The 19,310-nt window shown below is 46.2% G+C and overlaps 1 protein-coding gene across 1 annotated transcript in view; it reads right to left on the bottom strand.

Moving 5' to 3' along the window:
* Positions 1-19,310, bottom strand: part of LOC123767229 (annexin B9) — a 42,942-nt gene that overhangs the window by 8,178 nt on the left and 15,454 nt on the right. Inside the window, exons 4-6 of the mRNA XM_069304721.1 lie at positions 4,729-4,916; positions 1,106-1,276; positions 707-892 (exon numbers count right to left, since the gene is read on the bottom strand). Coding sequence (XP_069160822.1) covers positions 707-892; positions 1,106-1,276; positions 4,729-4,916 — 545 coding nt within the window. The remainder of the gene's footprint in view (positions 1-706; positions 893-1,105; positions 1,277-4,728; positions 4,917-19,310) is intronic.

The following is a 19,310-nucleotide window of genomic DNA, read 5'->3' as shown; positions in this document are numbered from 1 at the left end:
CATGCAGCAACTTGCTGCCACTGTACATCCATGCAGCAACTAGCTGCCACTGTACATCCATGCAGCAACCAGCTGCCATTGTACATCCATGCAGCAACCAGCTGCCATTGTACATCCATGCAGCAACTAGCTGCCATTGTACATCCATGCAGCAACCAGCTGTCATTGTACATCCATGCAGCACGTATCCTGGCCGGGGAGGATTTACTGGGCGCAAATCCTTAACTGTAGCCTCTGTTTAACCCAACAGTAAAATGTGTACTTGGTTGTAACAACGATTCTTCGCGGCGGGGATCGTATTCCAAGGATCTGCCCGAAACGCTACGCGTACTAGTGGCTGTACAAGAATGTAACAACTCTTGTATATATCTACTAAAAAAAAAAAAAAAAAAAAAAAAAAAAAAAAAAAAAAAAAAAAAAAAAAAAAAAAAAAAAAAAAAAAAAAAAAAAAAAGAGCTGCCATTGTACATCCACGCAGAAACTAGCTTCAATTGTACATCGATGCAGCAACTAGCTGCAATTGTACATCAATGCAGCAACTAGGTGTCCTTGTACCATAATACCAGTGGTAGGTAGCTGTCATTACTCGAACGTACGAATATTTAGCAGCTATCCCTGTATTCCCATTATTATAATACATTCCTACCAATCCCATTAACCCCTCTAATACCATAAAATATCCCCAAACTGCACACTGCACACTAACCACAAGTTCTGAAACGAGAGTCCTGTCGTAGAGTTTCTGGTACTCGAGCTTGATATTGCCCAGGTCTATCTCGGAGCGGGACACCACCAGGCGAATGAATGATCGCCTTGTCCTTGGTGCCCATTTCCCTCATCGCTTCGTGCAGCTCCTTAGCGAAGAACTCAGCTCGGTTCATGATGATGAGGTCTGTTGCACAAGATTACTTAATCTGTATTGTATAGCTTGAGCGTAGAAAACAAATTTAATAATGATTATAACCGTCATCAAGCAACAGGAAAATAATAAACAGTAGAGGGAATGAGTAGTAATAATTTGATATAAGAATGGATTTATAATAGAAAAAAATAATGACTGGACAAGAGGCTGCAGTAGATATAAATGGAAAGAATGAGTACTTACAGAGCGTCATCAAGCTATATTTTATGCCTTCGGAGCACTCGGCCTCTATAAAGTCACCAAAATTCCTGTCCTTAGTATCATTGTATTCTTCAAAGCCAAAGCGCAGGAGATAGAAGGAGCAGCGTGTCATAATATAGATGAATTTCTCATCAGTTAACGGCTTGTCTTCACCTGGAATTGTAAACATTATACATTATCCCACAGTTGATGCTGACTTGTTATATGTAAACATACGGACCGTGACAGGTTGTTACGAGTAAACATAGGGACCGTGACAGGTTTTTACCAGTAAACATAGGGACCGTGACAGGTTGTTACCAGTAAACATAGGGACCGTGACAGGTTGTTACCAGTAAACATAGGGACCGTGACAGGTTACCAGTAAACATAGGGACCGTGACAGGTTGTTACCAGTAAACATAGGGACCGTGACAGGTTGTTACCAGTAAACATAGGGACCGTGACAGGTTGTTACCAGTAAACATAGGGACCGTGACAGGTTACCAGTAAACATAGGGACCGTGACAGGTTGTTACCAGTAAACATAGGGACCGTGATAGGTTGTTACCAGTAAACATAGGGACCGTGACAGGTTACCAGTAAACATAGGGACCGTGACAGGTTGTTACCAGTAAACATAGGGACCGTGACAGGTTACCAGTAAACATAGGGACCGTGATAGGTTGTTACCAGTAAACATAGGGACCGTGACAGGTTACCAGTAAATATGTCAGGCAGCGTAGGGTAGCTGACTCATGAGTCAGTCAGCCAGCGTGGGTAGCTGACCCATGAGTCAGTCAGTTAGCCAGCGTGGGTAGTTGACTCATAAGTCAGTCAGCCAGCATGGGTAGCTGAATCATAAGTCAATCAGCCAGCTTGGGTAGCTACTAATGAGTCAGTCAGCCAGTGTGGGTAGCTGTCTCATGAGTCAGTCGGCCAGTGTGGGTAGCTGACTCATGAGTCAGTCAGCCAGTGTGGGTAGCTGCCTCATGAGTCAGTCAGCCAGTGTGGGTAGCTGACTCATGAGTCAGTCAGCCAGCGTGGGTAGCTGACCCATGAGTCAGTTAGCCAAGGTGGGTAGTTGACTCATAAGTCACTCAACCAGCATGGGTAGCTGACTCATGAGTCAGTCAACTAGCGTGAGTAGCTGACTCATAAGTCACTCAGCCAGCATGGGTAGCTGACTTATGAATTACTCAGCCAGCGTGGGTAGCTGACTCATGAGTCAGTCAGCCAGCGTGGGTAGCTGACTCATGAGTCAGTCAGCCAGCGTGGGTAGTTGACTCATAAGTCAGTCAGCCAGCATGGGTAGTTGACCCATGAGTCAGTCAGCCAGTGTGGGTAGCTGACTCATGAGTCAGTCAACCAGCGTGTGTAGCTGACTCATAAGTCACTCAGCCAGCATGGGTAGCTGACTCATGAGTCAGTCAGCCAGCGTGGGTAGCTGACTCATGAGTCAGTCAGCCAGCGTGGGTAGCTGACTCATGAGTCAGTCAGCCAGCGTGGGTAGTTGACTCATAAGTCAGTCAGCCAGCATGGGTAGTTGACCCATGAGTCAGTCAGCCAGTGTGGGTAGCTGACTCATGAGTCAGTCAACCAGCGTGTGTAGCTGACTCATAAGTCACTCAGCCAGCATGGGTAGCTGACTCATGAGTCAGTCAGCCAGCGTGGGTAGCTGACTCATGAGTCAGTCAGCCAGCGTGGGTAGCTGACTCATGAGTCAGTCAGCCAGCGTGGGTAGTTGACTCATAAGTCAGTCAGCCAGCATGGGTAGTTGACCCATGAGTCAGTCAGCCAGTGTGGGTAGCTGACTCATGAGTCAGTCAACCAGCGTGTGTAGCTGACTCATGAGTCAGTCAGCCAGCGTGGGTAACTGACTCATGGGTCAGCCAGCGTGGGTAGTTGACTCATAAGTCAGTCAGCCAGCATGGGTAGTTGACTCATGAGTCAATCAGCCAGCTTGGGTAGCTGACTTATGAGTTAGTTAGCCAGTGTGGGTAGCTGTCTCATGATTCAGGCGGCCAGTGTGGCCTCTGACTCATGAGTCAGTCAGCCAGTGTGGGTAGCTGTCTCATGATTCAGGCGGCCAGTGTGGCAGCTGACTCATGAGTCAGTCAGCCAGTGTAGCAGCTGACTCATGAGTCAGTCAGCCAGTGTAGGTAGCTGACTCATGAGTCAGTCAGCCAGCGTGGGTAGCTGACTGACGAGTCAAGTCAGCCAGCATGGGTAGCTGACTCAAGAGTCAGTCAGCCAGCGTAGGTAGCTGACTCATTAGTCAGTCAGCCAGCATGGGTAGCAGACTCATGAGTTACTCAGCCAGCGTGGGTAGATGACTCATGAGTCAGTCAACCAGCGTGGGTAGCTGACTCATGCGTCAGTCAGCCAGCGTGGGTAGCTGATTCATGAGTCAGTCAGTGTGGGTAGCTGACTCATGAGTCAGTCAAGCAGCGTGTGTAGCTGACTCATGATGAGTCAGTTAGCCAGTGTGGGTAGCTGACTCATGAGTCAGTCAACCAGCGTGTGTAGCTGACTCATGAGTCAGTCAGCCAGTGTGGGTAGCTGACTCATGAGTCAAGTCAGTCATCGTGGGTAGCTGACTCATGAGTTAGTCAGCCAGCGTGGGTAGCTGGCTCATGAGTCACTAAGCCAGCGTGGGTAGATGACTCATGAGTCAGTCAACCAGCGTGGGTAGCTGACACATGAGTCAGTCACCCAGCGTGGGTAGCTGACTCATGAGTCAGTCAGCGTGGGTTGCTGACTCATGAGTCAGTCAACCAGCGTGGGTAGCTGACTCATGAGTCAGTCAACCAACGTGGGTAGCTGATTCATGAGTCACTCAGCCAGCGTGACTCATGAAACAGTCACCCAGTGCGGGTAGCTGACTTAGTCAGCCAACACGGGTAGCTGACTCATGAGGCAGCAGATCAGAAGGCAGAACCAGGCTATACTCTCTCAAGAGGAAGATTAGCGTCGGCTACAGAATGAGTAAAATATTTCTGTATCTCGGGAGGAAGATTAGCGTCGGCTACAGAATGGGTAAGATATTTATGAATATCTCCTGAGAGGATGATTGATGTGTTAGAGGAGACTGGTAGGAGTGAGAGTGAATTAAATAATAGTTATAGTGATGGTGAGTGAAGGAAACTATGAGGAAAGAAGCGCTGGAACCGATAATCAGTAAACCTACCTGGGATGTGGGTTTGACTAATGAGGAGAGTGTGTGTGTGTGTGTGTGTGTGTGCAAGCCAAGTTGACAGGGCGAGTCAGGAGGGAAAGTGGTCGGCGGGATGAAAGACCACGCCTAGGATTGATCAGGCATTTATGCAGCCACTTACCAAACCTGTACACGTTTCCTTTATCATAACGTATTTGTGTACATGTAATGAACAGTTTATGACCTCCGTACCACTACGAGGTTTTTATAGCAATAACTTTGGTTTGTTAACTTTTATATGTTGTAAACTGCTAAAAAATGTAAACAAAGCCGCTAATAATTAAGGAAAGATGTACACGTTTCGTAAATACTTGATGAATCGTGTTCCTGGTGTGAAAGGTGGTATGAGAGGGGAGGTGGGGGGAGTGGGGTTAGAGAGTGGTGGATGAAGGTACAGAGATGGACTAACCTGCTTCATAAAGTGCTTCTGCTATTTGCTTGGCTATTTTCTTTGCCGTTTCAGAGTCACAAGGCGTCTCCTTTCTGTTACAATCGCATATATTAAGCAGGAAATGACGGAAATGTCCAGAGGTGTTTCCCTCGATGCTCTCCTCCAAGGTCTTATCATAGTATTCGTGATAGGCTTCTTTGATAGTCCTGGAGCGAAAGAGAAGAAAGTTGCTGACCCTTGGGATTTTCAAGTCTCAAATTGGGTAAAATGGATACAACTAGATTTTACTATTTTAGAAGGAGTAACGTGTGATGGTCGGCTCGACACCGAAAGGTTGTGCCAAGTGCTGGGAGCCTCCAGAAGGCAAATCTGTCATTAGAACATTCTGCATGAAAATATCACATTATGGAAATATAATGAATGACAGAACTTCAATTATTTCCCCTCCTCCAACCACCTATGACTGTCCCATGACTCCGACAGGTCATTATACAAAGTTTAGTGCGGTTAACCCCAAAGCATTTGCCTTCTAACCTTGGACAAACAAACAGCCATACTCTTTTATACATACAGAGATACTGTATGTGCAAAATATTTATTATATTATAATTAAAGTAATACATTACCAGTAACGTGAACTTTTTGGATCTTAGAATAGAAGCAACATTCATCTAACAAACTTCCATCATTATAGCTGTTTACCTCCATCTTATCAATAACAAATATTAGCACTGATAACAACAATCAGTAGAATGTACAAAAGTACTGTTTCACTAAAAAACGAACGCGTTTTGAACTAGTAATCTCGTAGGGGGCACGAGAAAGAATGCAACAACCAAACTTTAACTTTCTTAAGCCTAATATAGCACATATGGCTATCAAACTTTGCCAATGATGTTGCATATTAGGCCTGGGAAAGATGTTGTTTTGTTGCAAAGCACTGTTCCAGTTTTTGGCATGCCCATTGTAGTATTCCATTAGAACTGAACGTGAACTTTTTCCGAGAACAGCAGCTCATTTTTTACGTTCCGTCAATAGTCACTACCAGTCATTTTTTGACGATGAGTTCTTTTAACATTTAAATCTGTTTCACTCATACCTCATTATACCTACCATATTGGAATCACACCTCAATATATTTAATCCATTCATAAAGCTTTACATCAACTCCTATACTATAATACACACTCGAGTCATACTTTGTTATACCAACTTCATTCATACCATCTTATACCCTCACCACTCATACTTTATTGCACCAAATCTACTTAAACCTTATTTTACTATTATACCTTCTACACTCATACTTCATTATGTCATTATACCTTCTACTCATAATTATACCTTCTACTCATACATAATTATACCTTCTACACTCATACCTCATTATTCCATTATACCTTCTACACTCATACTTCATTATACCTTCTACACTCATACCACATTATGCCATCATACCTTATACTCATACCTAATTATACCTTCTACACTAATACCTCATTAAACTTCGACACTCATACCTCAATATACTTTCTACTCATATCTCATTATATCATTATACCTTCTACCCCTCATTATACCTGCTAAACTCATCCCTCATTATGCCTTCTACACCCATACCTCATTATACCCTCTACTCATACTTCATTATACCTTCTACTCATCCCCCATTATACCTTCTAAACTCATACCTCATTATACCTTCTACACTCATACCTCATTATAACTTCTACACTTATACCACATTATACCTTCTACACATACCTCATTATACCTTCTACACTTACCTCATTATACCTTCTACACTCATACCTCATTATACCTTCTACACTCATACCTCATTATACCTTCTACACTCATACCTCATTATACCTTCTACACTCATACCTCATTATACCTTCTACACTCACACCTCATTATACCTTCTATACTCACACTTCATTATACCTTCTACTCATCCCTCATTATACCTTCTACACTCACACCTCATTATACCTACCCCGCTCATACTACAGTAGTTTATATTTGACATATTAGTGTAAAAATTGGTAAAGTGTGAATGAGGACTACGAGGTACCTCGTCATCCTGGCTGGCAATGTTGAGCATGGTGTAAGAATGTTGGGTGCAACATGGCTAACATATAAAACTGGAAATTACAATGTTCCAAGCCTGTCACATGCTGCAACATAAAATAATACGGTAAGAAGGGCGTATGTGGTGAACAAAGTTAAAATGAGAATTCCAAGGGCGGGTTCTAAAATGTTGTGCAGTTTCATACACATTCATACAGCAGAACATTAGCTACTGTTATGATCTCAGCCTACAGGAGAAACGAGTCTCCCTCCTTGAGAGTTATTCGTCAAGCCTGACCTGATTAGAAGGTCTAGCGAATATTGAGGTGATAACGCATATGTAAAATAGTTGCTTGGATATGTATAACAGTTTGAGATCATGGGCAATGAAGAAGAAAACAGATAAATGACTGGCGAGGAGATGTGGACATTTTGCTGGAGGCGTGAGGCTCGCTTCCGGAGGACCTTGACCTCACTTGAGTGCCAGACATCGCAGGGGGAAGCCGCGCTCCATTTGAGCTCCCGCCAGAAGGGAACCCCTAGTGATATATCTCGAAGAGAAGAGAAGTGTGTAGACGTGCCAGCTGTGGAACCGAGCTGGGAACGTTGTAGTATCAAGTCCTGGTCGACGAGCAGAGTTTAATAAGCTACTCAGAGGCATTTTCGTGGGCTGTGTGGAGCGCCCTGACCAGACGCCGTCAGAGGAAAAGCGCCCTCGATCAGTTAATCTGTGGTAAGCACGATATACGCCAGTTCATAGTGATCACTTGTAGTTGGTCGTGTGCCCAGCGACGGTAGCAATGTTTATTTATAAGTTAGACATGTTTTAATAAGGCAGAAAGCCTGAAATAGGAGAGTGAAGAGGGAGGAGCACGGAGCGACGTCCGCCCCCTCTGAGCGCTGGCGGACGACTGAGGGAGCCTGGCTCTTGACGGAGGAAGACCCTCCCAGCGAGTGAGGACCGCCGCCAGGCGAGGTGGAGTATGGACCTGCCCAAAACGGGGGAGTCCACTCTCACTGTATGTAGAGAACAGATAGAGGTTTGAGGCAAGCATATTGTGTGGTTATTTTTGTTTATGTGTTAAAGGGGAACATTTTATTGGAGTGTCGATGGGTTGCAGGTTTGTCTTTTGGGGAAGAAGTTGCTGAGAACTCCGAAGCCAGCAGATGAAGTAGCTGATGAGACTCCAAGGCAGTGGAGCAGAGGACCTCGAGCTGTGAGGAGAAGCAGCAGTGAAGAGGAGTGTCACGTGCTTCTGTAGAGGTGGAGAAGCACCATAGTTGCTCGGGGAAACTTCATGGTGTAGCAGCCAAGAGAGCTGTGGAGGACCCTAGCAGAAGGGTGAAGCACCGTAGTTGCTCAAGGAAACTTCATGATAGCAGCCTGGAGGAGCTGCAGAGGATCCTGGTAGTGAAGCCCGGAAGAACCTAAGGATAATAGGGTAGTGAACTTCCAGAGGTGGAAGGGGAAGTTCTGGTGGATTACTTATAGGGAGTTGATAGTGTTTGGTTGTCATTAGCGTGCAAGACGCAGTGAGAGGTGAGTGACTGTTGGCATTCTTATGTCAAGGAGTTTTTTATACTGAAGTATCAATGAACATTTATACTGGTATATGTTATTGCATTCAAATGCTGATTTTCTATATATATATGTTATCTTGCTGATGGTGCAACAGTGTATGTAGGCTTGATCAACTTGAGGAGGTTGATAGTATCAGGTGGTGAACCAGGAGATAGGATACCACTTGATAAGCTGATAATAGAGTTCTGATGGTGTTGGAGTGCAACCTGATTGTGATATTATAGAGTATAGGATTCATTATTATTATATGTGTGTATGTATCGTGTATGTGCTTTGTCCAGTAAATGTGTCACAATTTGCTGGTGTTTGCCCTTGTCCTAGTGAGGCTTCCCAGGAGGTAGTAAAGAAGGAGAGAGAGAGAGAAAGAACCAAGAACCACTGCCGTGGACAGGGTAGGAGGTAATACTACTAAGTCATAGGGGATTGAGGAGATCATATCTCATAAGGAGAGAGTGGGGAGTCACAGCGGCTCGAGTGGGTGTGTGCACGTGACAACGAGGCTAAGTGTTGGAGCCGCATCCCCTAAACGTGTGACGTTGAGCCCCTCTCCAAGAGCCAGAAGCGCCAAGGGTGATCTCCTAGTATAAGCACTCTGCCGAGTTGTGGGTTGGGTTGTCCATAGAGAAGGATCAACGACGACAACACCAACCAACCCACAGTCTATAATAAATTGGGGGCCTGTGTCCGGGAGAGTGAACTGACACACCCACACCCTGTCCAAGAGTGGATTTGTACACCCCTGCTGAAATAAACTGTGTGACCGCAGGTGTATACTCTCTCTCTTGGGAAGACTCACAGGACAAAGATGGATAAGGTGCAAGCGTTTGTGGAGTCAGGCAAGCCTGAGGACTTGGAAGGTTGCACGAGGGATCAATTGAAACAAATAACAGAAAAATGTGGCCTTAGTTTGAAAGCATCTAAAGTAGCTGGGATGAAGGATGAGATCCTGAGGCAGTTAAGAGCCAAAAATGAAGCGGCAGAGCAAGGAGCCCAAAAAGGAGCTGAAAGTGGAAAGGAGGATGATGGGCAGGATGAAGTGAGATCCCAGGGATCGAGTAGGAGCAGCAAGAGTAGCCACAGTAGCAGGAGTAGCCGAAATAGGAGCTTGGAGAGATTCCAGTTAGAGCTCCAGATGCAGCAACAACGAGAGGACAAGGAGAGACAGTTCCAGCTGGAAAAGATGAAATTAGAACTCCAGATGAAAAATGAAGCCGAGAAGGAAAAAGAAAAAACCAGACTGGAAATAGAAAAAGAGAAAGCAAGACTAGAGGTGGAGAAAGAAAAAGAGAAAACCAGAGTAAGAGAACTGGAGTTGGAACAGGAGAAAGAAAAAGCCCAAGTCGAAAAAGAAAAAGAGAGAACAAAACAAATGCAGATAGAAGCGAATAGAACCTTGGCTGAGCAAAGGATTGAACATGGGTTGCCAGAGAGCACCACCCAGGTATCACACCCACCAGATGTTAGGGTTAGGGAGAAGGACATTCCCTTGTTTGTTCCCGAAGAGGCAGAGAGCTTTTTCGAGCACTTTGAAAAAGTAGCCAGTATCAAGGAGTGGCCACAGGAGGAATGGGCCCAGCTGGTCCAGTTAAGATTGACCGGTGCAGCCAGGGAGGCATACACCCAATTGTCACTGGAAGAGTGCCAGGATTATGCCACGGTAAAGAGCAGCATATTGCGCTCGTTTCAGTTAACCCCAGAAGCTTATAGAAAGCGTTTCAGAGAGATGGTGAAAGTTGGAGCATGTACGTTTGCTGAGACAGCAAGGGATCTGGAAAGACGATTCCAGAAGTGGATTGAGGCTGCTGGAGTTGGATCTTACGCTGACCTGAAGCAACTGATGGTCATGGAGAAGTTCTTGGAGATGATGCATCCCGAAACAAAGTTCAAGATCCAAGAAGCAAGGATAAAGGAGGTGAAAGATGCCGCAGATAGGGCGTATATGATTACTGAAGCATACAAGAGCTTAAGAGAGAACAGAGTAAGAAGCAAGGCGAGACGCAGCAAGAGCAGACCCAGTGGAGTCTGGGGAGGAAGAAGTTTTGGGGGGCAGACAAGCAGACCAGCTAGTTTTAAGCCCCAGGAAGGAAAGTTGCCGAGTCCGCCTGCTGGAGGTAAGCAGGAAAATAAAAATGTGCAGAGGAGACAAGAGTCCAATGAAGCTCCACCGAGTATGAGTAGTACATCTGGCCCGAGGAACTCCAATACGAGTGGGCAGAGTCAGAGCCACTCGGGGGCGTATAGGAGAGATTTCTCCCAAATGAGATGCTACAAGTGCAACAGATCAGGTCACATGATGCGAGATTGTCGGCAGGGCAAGAGAGTCGTGGCCCTGACGACATGTGATCCCCGGAAGAAGTACGTTGATGTACAACAAGACAAACCACAGAAGGTAGATTTGATGAACGAGCGGTATAGGCCGTTCATTAGTAAAGGTTGGGTCGGCATAGAAGGTCAACCCGAGGTGGAGGTTAGTATCCTCAGGGATACTGGAGCCAATCAGAGCTTGATTCTGAGAGGCCTAATAAGAAATGATCGACTGTTAGCTGGCAGTAGGAGGGTAAAGGTTCATGGGTTGTTGTCTAAGAGTGACATGCCCGTGTGTGCTGTCCAGTTGAAGTCAGATTATTTGTCGGCGGAGGTGATGTTGGGAGTGTGCCCCAACATACCTGTTCCAGGAGTCCAAGTGATCCTGGGGAACGACTTGTGTGGGTCCAAGGTGCTGCCAGAGCTGATAGTAAAAGCTGTGCCGGAGGTGAACCAGAAGGACCGCGGTACGAGTGGAACGCCGGACAAGATAGATCTAGCCAGCATCCTTGAAGATGAGGCAGAGGACAGTCAAGTCATCGTATACCCGGCTTGTGTAGTGACAGAGTCGGACGTAGCCGCCGAGGAAGACATTGGAGATGATATGGCAGTGTCGACTCCACCAAGGGAGGAGGTCAACATGGGCATGTCTGGGCTGTTCGACGAAGATCGAGCTCAGAAGAATGAGGATTCGAGGAGACAGGAAGTGAAAATGACCCTACCTGAAAAGTTCAGCGTGAACCGAGCGGACCTGATTAGGGCTCAGAAAGAGGAGTTTATAGATGTAATCAGGGAGGCAAAAGGGGGAAATTCATGTCCGGAGTCCCCCGTGTATTACTACTTGGACGATGATGTACTAATGAGGAAATGGCGACCGGACAAAGCCGGCGCAGATAAGGTATGGTTGGAGAAGCACCAAGTGTTAGTGCCGAAGGAGTTTAGGGCGGCTGTGTTAGAACTAGCCCACTCCGTAGATATGGCAGGGCACTTGGGGGTGAAGAAGACCTTAAATAAGGTGCAGGAGCACTTCTACTGGCCGAACGTGTGGAAGGAGGTAAAGAAATATTGTAGGACATGTTTGGCGTGCCAACGTGCAGGTAAGCCGGCTCCGGCTATACCAAAGGCACCCTTAAAGCCCATACCGGCATTTGGCGAGCCTTTTGAGAGAGTCTTGATAGACTGTGTAGGTCCGTTGCCGAGGACCAGAAAAGGCCACGAGTACTTACTGACCATAATGTGCACGGCCACCCGTTTCCCTGAAGCAATCCCCTTGAGAAGAGTGACGTCGAGAGCCGTTCTGGATAGACTACAGAACTACATTGCGTGGGTAGGAATGCCCAAGGTTATCCAGACGGACCAGGGGAGTGTCTTCCAGTCGAAGTTGTTTAGGGAAACTGTGAAAGGATGGAGAGTAGAGCAAGTGCGCTCGTCACCGTATCACCCTCAGTCGCAGGGAGCATTGGAGCGTTTCCATGGAACGCTAAAGAGCTTGTTGAGGATATACTGCGCTGAGGAAGGGAGTAGTTGGGACGAGGCATTACCATCCGTGTTGTTCGCCATCAGGGATGCGGTAGTAGAATCACTCGGATTCACCCCATTTCAACTGGTGTACGGACACTCCGTGAGGAGCCCAGTGGGCGCGCTGAAGGAGCAGCTCACCGTGGATAGGCCTAAGGTGGACGTGGGAAAATATGTGAAGACTTTTAGAGAGCGACTCTCTAGGGCCAGAGATTTGGCCAAGGAAAATTTGAGGACATCCCAGGCAGAGATGGTAAGGTACCACGACAGGAAGGCGAAGGGCAGGAAATTTCAAGAAGGAGATCAGGTGTTAGTCCTGCTACCGGTAAAAGGAAGTATATACGAGTCGAGATTTTGTGGACCATATACCATCCAGAAGGCATTAGGGGATGTGAATTATGTAATCCACATGCCAGATCGTCCGAGGAAGTCACAGGTTTGCCACGTGAACATGATAAAGAGGTACTATGACAGAGATAAGCCTCTAGGCGATGAAGAACCGATGGAAACCCCATTGCAGGCGACGGTGCTGTGTGGAGGAGACGGAAAAGGGATAGAAGAGGAGAACTGTAAGTTAGAGAAGGCCGATGGCGCGAAGATATCAAATACAGAAAGCCTGGCCAAGATAGGTGAGCGTCTGGGTCATTTGGAGGATGACCAACGACAGGAGCTAGTGGAGATCCTACGGAGGAATAAGTCGTTATTCACGGACGTGCCTAGAAGACACCGCGGAACGGTGCACGAAGTGAATGTAGGGAGTGCTGAGCCCATCAAGCAGCACCCTTACAGAGTTAACCCGGAGAAAGCAGCGGCAATGAGAGCAGAAGTGAAGTATCTGCTAGATAACGACTTGGCAGAGGTTAGCGACAGTGACTGGAGTTCGCCGTGCCTCCTCGTGAAGAAGAGTGACGGCACGTACCGGTTCTGTACCGATTATAGGAAAGTGAATGCACTCACGGTCGCTGACTCGTTTCCGATACCGCGCATTGACGATTGCATAGATCGGATTGGGAGTGCACGGTATGTCTCGAAGATAGACCTGTTGAAGGGATACTACCAGATTCCCCTGTCTGAGGAGGCCAAGAGGATCTCAGCGTTCGTGACACCCGACGGCTTGTACCAATATAAAGTGGTGCCGTTCGGAATGAAGAATAGTGGTAGTTGTTTTCAACGAGTAATGAATCAGGTATTACAAGGCGCGACTGGATGTGCAGTGTACATCGATGATATTGTGGTGTTCGCTGATTCCTGGAAGGATCACGTGGATCGACTTTTAGATTTGTTCGATCGGTTGGAGAAGGCCAACATGACGATCAACTTGGCAAAAAGCAAGTTCGGGAGAGCCCGCCTGGAGTACCTTGGATATATAGTAGGGCAAGGCGAGGTTGCTCCGGTAAGAACAAAGGTGGAGGCCATTGACAACTTCCCGGTGCCCAGGAGTAAGAAAGAATTGTTGAGATACCTCGGTATGATTGGGTATTACCGGAAGTTCTGTGAAAATTTCTCCACCGTAGCCGCTCCTATGACGAGTTTGCTATCAAAGAGCAAGAAGTGGGAGTGGAATGGAACAGCACAAGAAGCGTTTGAGAAGACCAAAAGACTGTTGACTGAGGCACCTGTACTAGTGTCGCCAGATTTTGAAGCGCCGTTTACGTTATTTGTAGATGCCAGTGATATAGGGGCCGGAGCTGTACTGACGCAGCAGAATGATGGAATTTACCGCCCCGTGTCCTTCTTCTCGAAGAAGTTCGTTAAGCACCAGAGGTCGTACAGTACAGTTGAGAAAGAGACTTTGGCCCTGGTGATGGCATTGAAACATTTTGAAGTGTATGTGAGTGGGGGGGGGACACCCAGTGACGGTGTATACAGACCATAATCCCCTAGTTTTCCTGAAGAAAATGAAGCATGCAAACCAGAGATTAACCAGACGGTTTTTATCGCTCCAAGAGTATGACCTGGTGATAACGCACATAAGAGGGCGAGACAATGTAGTGGCTGATGCGTTATCTCGAGCCTAGCCACTAGAATAACTCTCAAAAATAAGGGGAGGGGAGTGTTATGATCTCAGCCTACAGGACAAACGAGTCTCCCTCCTTGAGAGTTATTCCTCAAGCCTGACCTGATTAGAAGGTCTAGCGAATATTGAGGTGATAACGCATATGTAAAATAGTTGCTTGGATATGTATAACAGTTTGAGATCATGGGCAATGAAGAAGAAAACAGATAAATGACTGGCGAGGAGATGTGGACATTTTGCTGGAGGCGTGAGGCTCGCTTCCGGAGGACCTTGACCTCACTTGAGTGCCAGACATCGCAGGGGGAAGCCGCGCTCCATTTGAGCTCCCGCCAGAAGGGAACCCCTAGTGATATATCTCGAAGAGAAGAGAAGTGTGTAGACGTGCCAGCTGTGGAACCGAGCTGGGAACGTTGTAGTATCAAGTCCTGGTCGACGAGCAGAGTTTAATAAGCTACTCAGAGGCATTTTCGTGGGCTGTGTGGAGCGCCCTGACCAGACGCCGTCAGAGGAAAAGCGCCCTCGATCAGTTAATCTGTGGTAAGCACGATATACGCCAGTTCATAGTGATCACTTGTAGTTGGTCGTGTGCCCAGCGACGGTAGCAATGTTTATTTATAAGTTAGACATGTTTTAATAAGGCAGAAAGCCTGAAATAGGAGAGTGAAGAGGGAGGAGCACGGAGCGACGTCCGCCCCCTCTGAGCGCTGGCGGACGACTGAGGGAGCCTGGCTCTTGACGGAGGAAGACCCTCCCAGCGAGTGAGGACCGCCGCCAGGCGAGGTGGAGTATGGACCCGCCCAAAACGGGGGAGTCCACTCTCACTGTATGTAGAGAACAGATAGAGGTTTGAGGCAAGCATATTGTGTGGTTATTTTTGTTTATGTGTTAAAGGGGAACATTTTATTGGAGTGTCGATGGGTTGCAGGTTTGTCTTTTGGGGAAGAAGTTGCTGAGAACTCCGAAGCCAGCAGATGAAGTAGCTGATGAGACTCCAAGGCAGTGGAGCAGAGGACCTCGAGCTGTGAGGAGAAGCAGCAGTGAAGAGGAGTGTCACGTGCTTCTGTAGAGGTGGAGAAGCACCATAGTTGCTCGGGGAAACTTCATGGTGTAGCAGCCAAGAGAGCTGTGGAGGACCCTAGCAGAAGGGTGAAGCACCGTAGTTGCTCAAGGAAACTTCATGATAGCAGCCTGGAGGAGCTGCAGAGGATCCTGGTAGTGAAGCCCGGAAGAACCTAAGGATAATAGGGTAGTGAACTTCCAGAGGTGGAAGGGGAAGTTCTGGTGGATTACTTATAGGGAGTTGATAGTGTTTGGTTGTCATTAGCGTGCAAGACGCAGTGAGAGGTGAGTGACTGTTGGCATTCTTATGTCAAGGAGTTTTTTATACTGAAGTATCAATGAACATTTATACTGGTATATGTTATTGCATTCAAATGCTGATTTTCTATATATATATGTTATCTTGCTGATGGTGCAACAGTGTATGTAGGCTTGATCAACTTGAGGAGGTTGATAGTATCAGGTGGTGAACCAGGAGATAGGATACCACTTGATAAGCTGATAATAGAGTTCTGATGGTGTTGGAGTGCAACCTGATTGTGATATTATAGATTATAGGATTCATTATTATTATATGTGTGTATGTATCGTGTATGTGCTTTGTCCAGTAAATGTGTCACAATTTGCTGGTGTTTGCCCTTGTCCTAGTGAGGCTTCCCAGGAGGTAGTAAAGAAGGAGAGAGAGAGAGAAAGAACCAAGAACCACTGCCGTGGACAGGGTAGGAGGTAATACTAGTAAGTCATAGGGGATTGAGGAGATCATATCTCATAAGGAGAGAGTGGGGAGTCACAGCGGCTCGAGTGGGTGTGTGCACGTGACAACGAGGCTAAGTGTTGGAGCCGCATCCCCTAAACGTGTGACGTTGAGCCCCTCTCCAAGAGCCAGAAGCGCCAAGGGTGATCTCCTAGTATAAGCACTCTGCCGAGTTGTGGGTTGGGTTGTCCATAGAGAAGGATCAACGACGACAACACCAACCAACCCACAGTCTATAATACTACACAGTAATTATGGCTTTGTAACGACACATTTTTATTGCAATGTGGCATTAGCTATACGTTTAGGTAGGAACACTAATTGAGAACGTTTAGGGGAAAAGTTTACAATTGATTTGGATGGTTTCACATCATTCAGTGAAGCAAATGTGGTTTTACAGCACATAGATATGCATTGCAAGGTTACTGCAAGGTCATTTGCAAGCATGATCGAACGTTTAGGGGGTGAAATACATTTCCGTTCTGGCACTTTACATACATCAGTTATACTTTCCACAGAGAAACATACAAGTATACTCATTACCCATGGTCACCTGCATTCGTCACTGTCAATCCCTTCATGTTGCAACCCGTTCTCGCACTTGCTTATAGTCAATATTGGCTTATTTAATAAGTGCATATGTGACATACTAATTGATTGTAAATATTTTAGTTTACCTTGAAAAGCTTCATAGAAAACACCGACCTCACCTAACCTTCTTAGTATGTTAAGATAAGCATCTTATTGCTTCTTATTTACAATTATTACTTAACCTATCAACGGTATAGGTTAAGCAATAATTGTAATTAAGAACCAATAAGATGCTTATCTTAAGATACTAAGAAGGTTAGGTAGGTCGGTGTTTTCTATGAAGCTTTTCAAGGTAAACTAAAATATTTACAATCACTTAGTATGTCACATATGCACTTATTAAATTAGCCAATATTGACTATAAGCAAGTGCGAGAACGGGTTGCATTCTTCACCTGTCAAAACGCACCCCGCCCCAGCTCCTACCATATTCCATAATATTCATACCATCCTAGCTAACCTATTTAATGAGAGAGTCTAAGAGAAAGTCTTCTAAGAGAGAAAGTGGGTGGTTTTGGTGAGGCATATCAGATGGTGCTCAAGCACCTCTGCCCCTTTTCTATGTACGGGATCAACCTCAACAATACCTGAATATGTACTTCTGCCTTTTCGTTTCATTCACATTTTTCAGGATAATTGCAATATTAGCCAATTACAGGTTGCTCCCATCAACCTTCCCTTTGTAACCCCCCCTCCAACCAGCTCCTCCCTCCCTCCAACCCAACCCATCTTACCCTCCCTCCAACCAAATCCTCCTTCCATCCAACTCATCCCTCCTTTCCTCTAGGCAAAACTCCTCCCTCCCTCTAACCAAAGCCTCCCCCTCCCCCCCTCTAACCAAAGCCTCCCCCTCCCTCCCTCCCTCTAACCAAAGCCTCCCCCTCCCTCCCTCCCTCTAACCAAAGCCTCCCCCTCCCTCCCTCCCTCTAACCAAAGCCTCCCCCTCCCTCCCTCCCTCTAACCAAATCCTCCTCCTCCCTCTAACCAAAGCCTTCCCCTCCCTCTAACCAAAGCCTCCCCCTCCCTCTAACCTATGCCTCCCCCTCCCTCTAACCAAAGCCTCCCCCTCCCTCCCTCTAACCTAAGCCTCCCCCTCCGTCCCTCCCTCTAACAAAGCCTCCCCCTCCCTCTAACCTAAGCCTCCCCTTCCCTCCCTCCCTCTAACCAAAGCCTCCCCTTCCACCCAACCAACTCCTCCCTTCCTCAAACAAACTCCTTCCTCGTCCCTCCCTCCCTCTCCCCCCTAACCAACTCCCGCCCCCTTGCCCCAACTTCTCTCCCCCTCCCTCCAATCAACTTTTTCTTCCCCTTCCCTACAACCAACTCCTGCCCCCTTCCCCCAACTCCTCCCCCCTCCCTCCAACCAACTCAATCCTTTTTCCGTCCAACCATCTCCTCTTCCCCCTCCATCCCTCTCCTACCCCTTTCCTTCCAACATACTCCTCCCCCTCCCTCCAACTTCTCCCCCCCCCAACCATCTCCTCCCCCCCTCCCTCTAATCAACTGTTCCTTACCCTTTCCTTCAACCAATTCCACTTTCCCTCCCTCCCTCCAACCAACTCCACCTTCCCTCTCTACAACCAATTGCTCTCTCCCTCCTAACCCCCCCTCTCCTACGAACCCTACTCCCTTCAACCAACTCATCCCTCCGTCCCTCCAAACAAAACTCCTCCCCCCACCAACCAACTCCTCCCTCCACCCAACCCCCGCTACTCACTCCTCCTTCCATTTTTATATCTAATATAAATAGTACAAACATTCCCATTTCCGCAACATACCCTTTCTATAATTAGTGATTACCAAGGCTTCTCTGCACCACTTTCCTCCCTCTTTTTATCCTCTTTACTCTCAATATACTAAGTAAAATTTCTGATAACAATTGTAATATTGTACATTTGAATCCTCACTTTATTATTTAAGAAAGTAGGTTTAATTTGTATTTAATTAAAGCGACAGAGACACTAAGACTGAATCAGATAGAGGGAAAACATATAATCAAAGAAAATATATAAACTGAGAGACACAGAAAAAGTGACACTGGTTCAGATACACAGAAAAAGTGACACTAGTTCAGAAACAGAGAAAAAGTGACACTAGTTCAGAAACAGAGAAAAAGTAACACTGGTTCAGAAACAGAGAAAAAGTAACACTGGTTCAGAAACAGAAAAAGTAACACTAGTTCAGATACACAGAAAAAGTGACACTAGTTCAGAAACAGAGAAAAAGTGACACTGGTTCAGAAACACAGAAAAAGTAACACTAGTTCAGATACACAGAAAAAGTGACACTGGTTCAGATACACAGAAAAAGTAACACTGGTTCAGAAACACAGAAAAAGTAACACTAGTTCAGATACACAGAAAAAGTGACACTGGTTCAGATACACAGAAAAAGATGGTTACGAAAAGGAAAACATATCACAGAAATTATCCATAAAGATAAAAAAAGTTACGAAAAAGGGAAATTTATCCCAGAAAATATGCCCAACACAAAGACATAGAGATTTGAAAAAAGGATATGTTAAGGAAAATAAATCCCACAAAATATACCCAGCACAATAATCACAGAAATATTTGGAGGAATATTCAATGGAAAATCCAGTATATTAAAAGGACACGCCAGACAATCCATAACATAATACTCACATGATAGAAGCATTATCCCGGGTACCTCGACAATGATCTTGTCCTTGGTGCCCATACC

This window comes from Procambarus clarkii, chromosome 53, assembly GCF_040958095.1.
Source record: "Procambarus clarkii isolate CNS0578487 chromosome 53, FALCON_Pclarkii_2.0, whole genome shotgun sequence".
Taxonomy (NCBI): Eukaryota; Metazoa; Arthropoda; class Malacostraca; order Decapoda; family Cambaridae; genus Procambarus; species Procambarus clarkii.
Note: the sequence above shows the minus strand (reverse complement) of the source record. Positions and strands in the feature narration are given on the sequence as shown.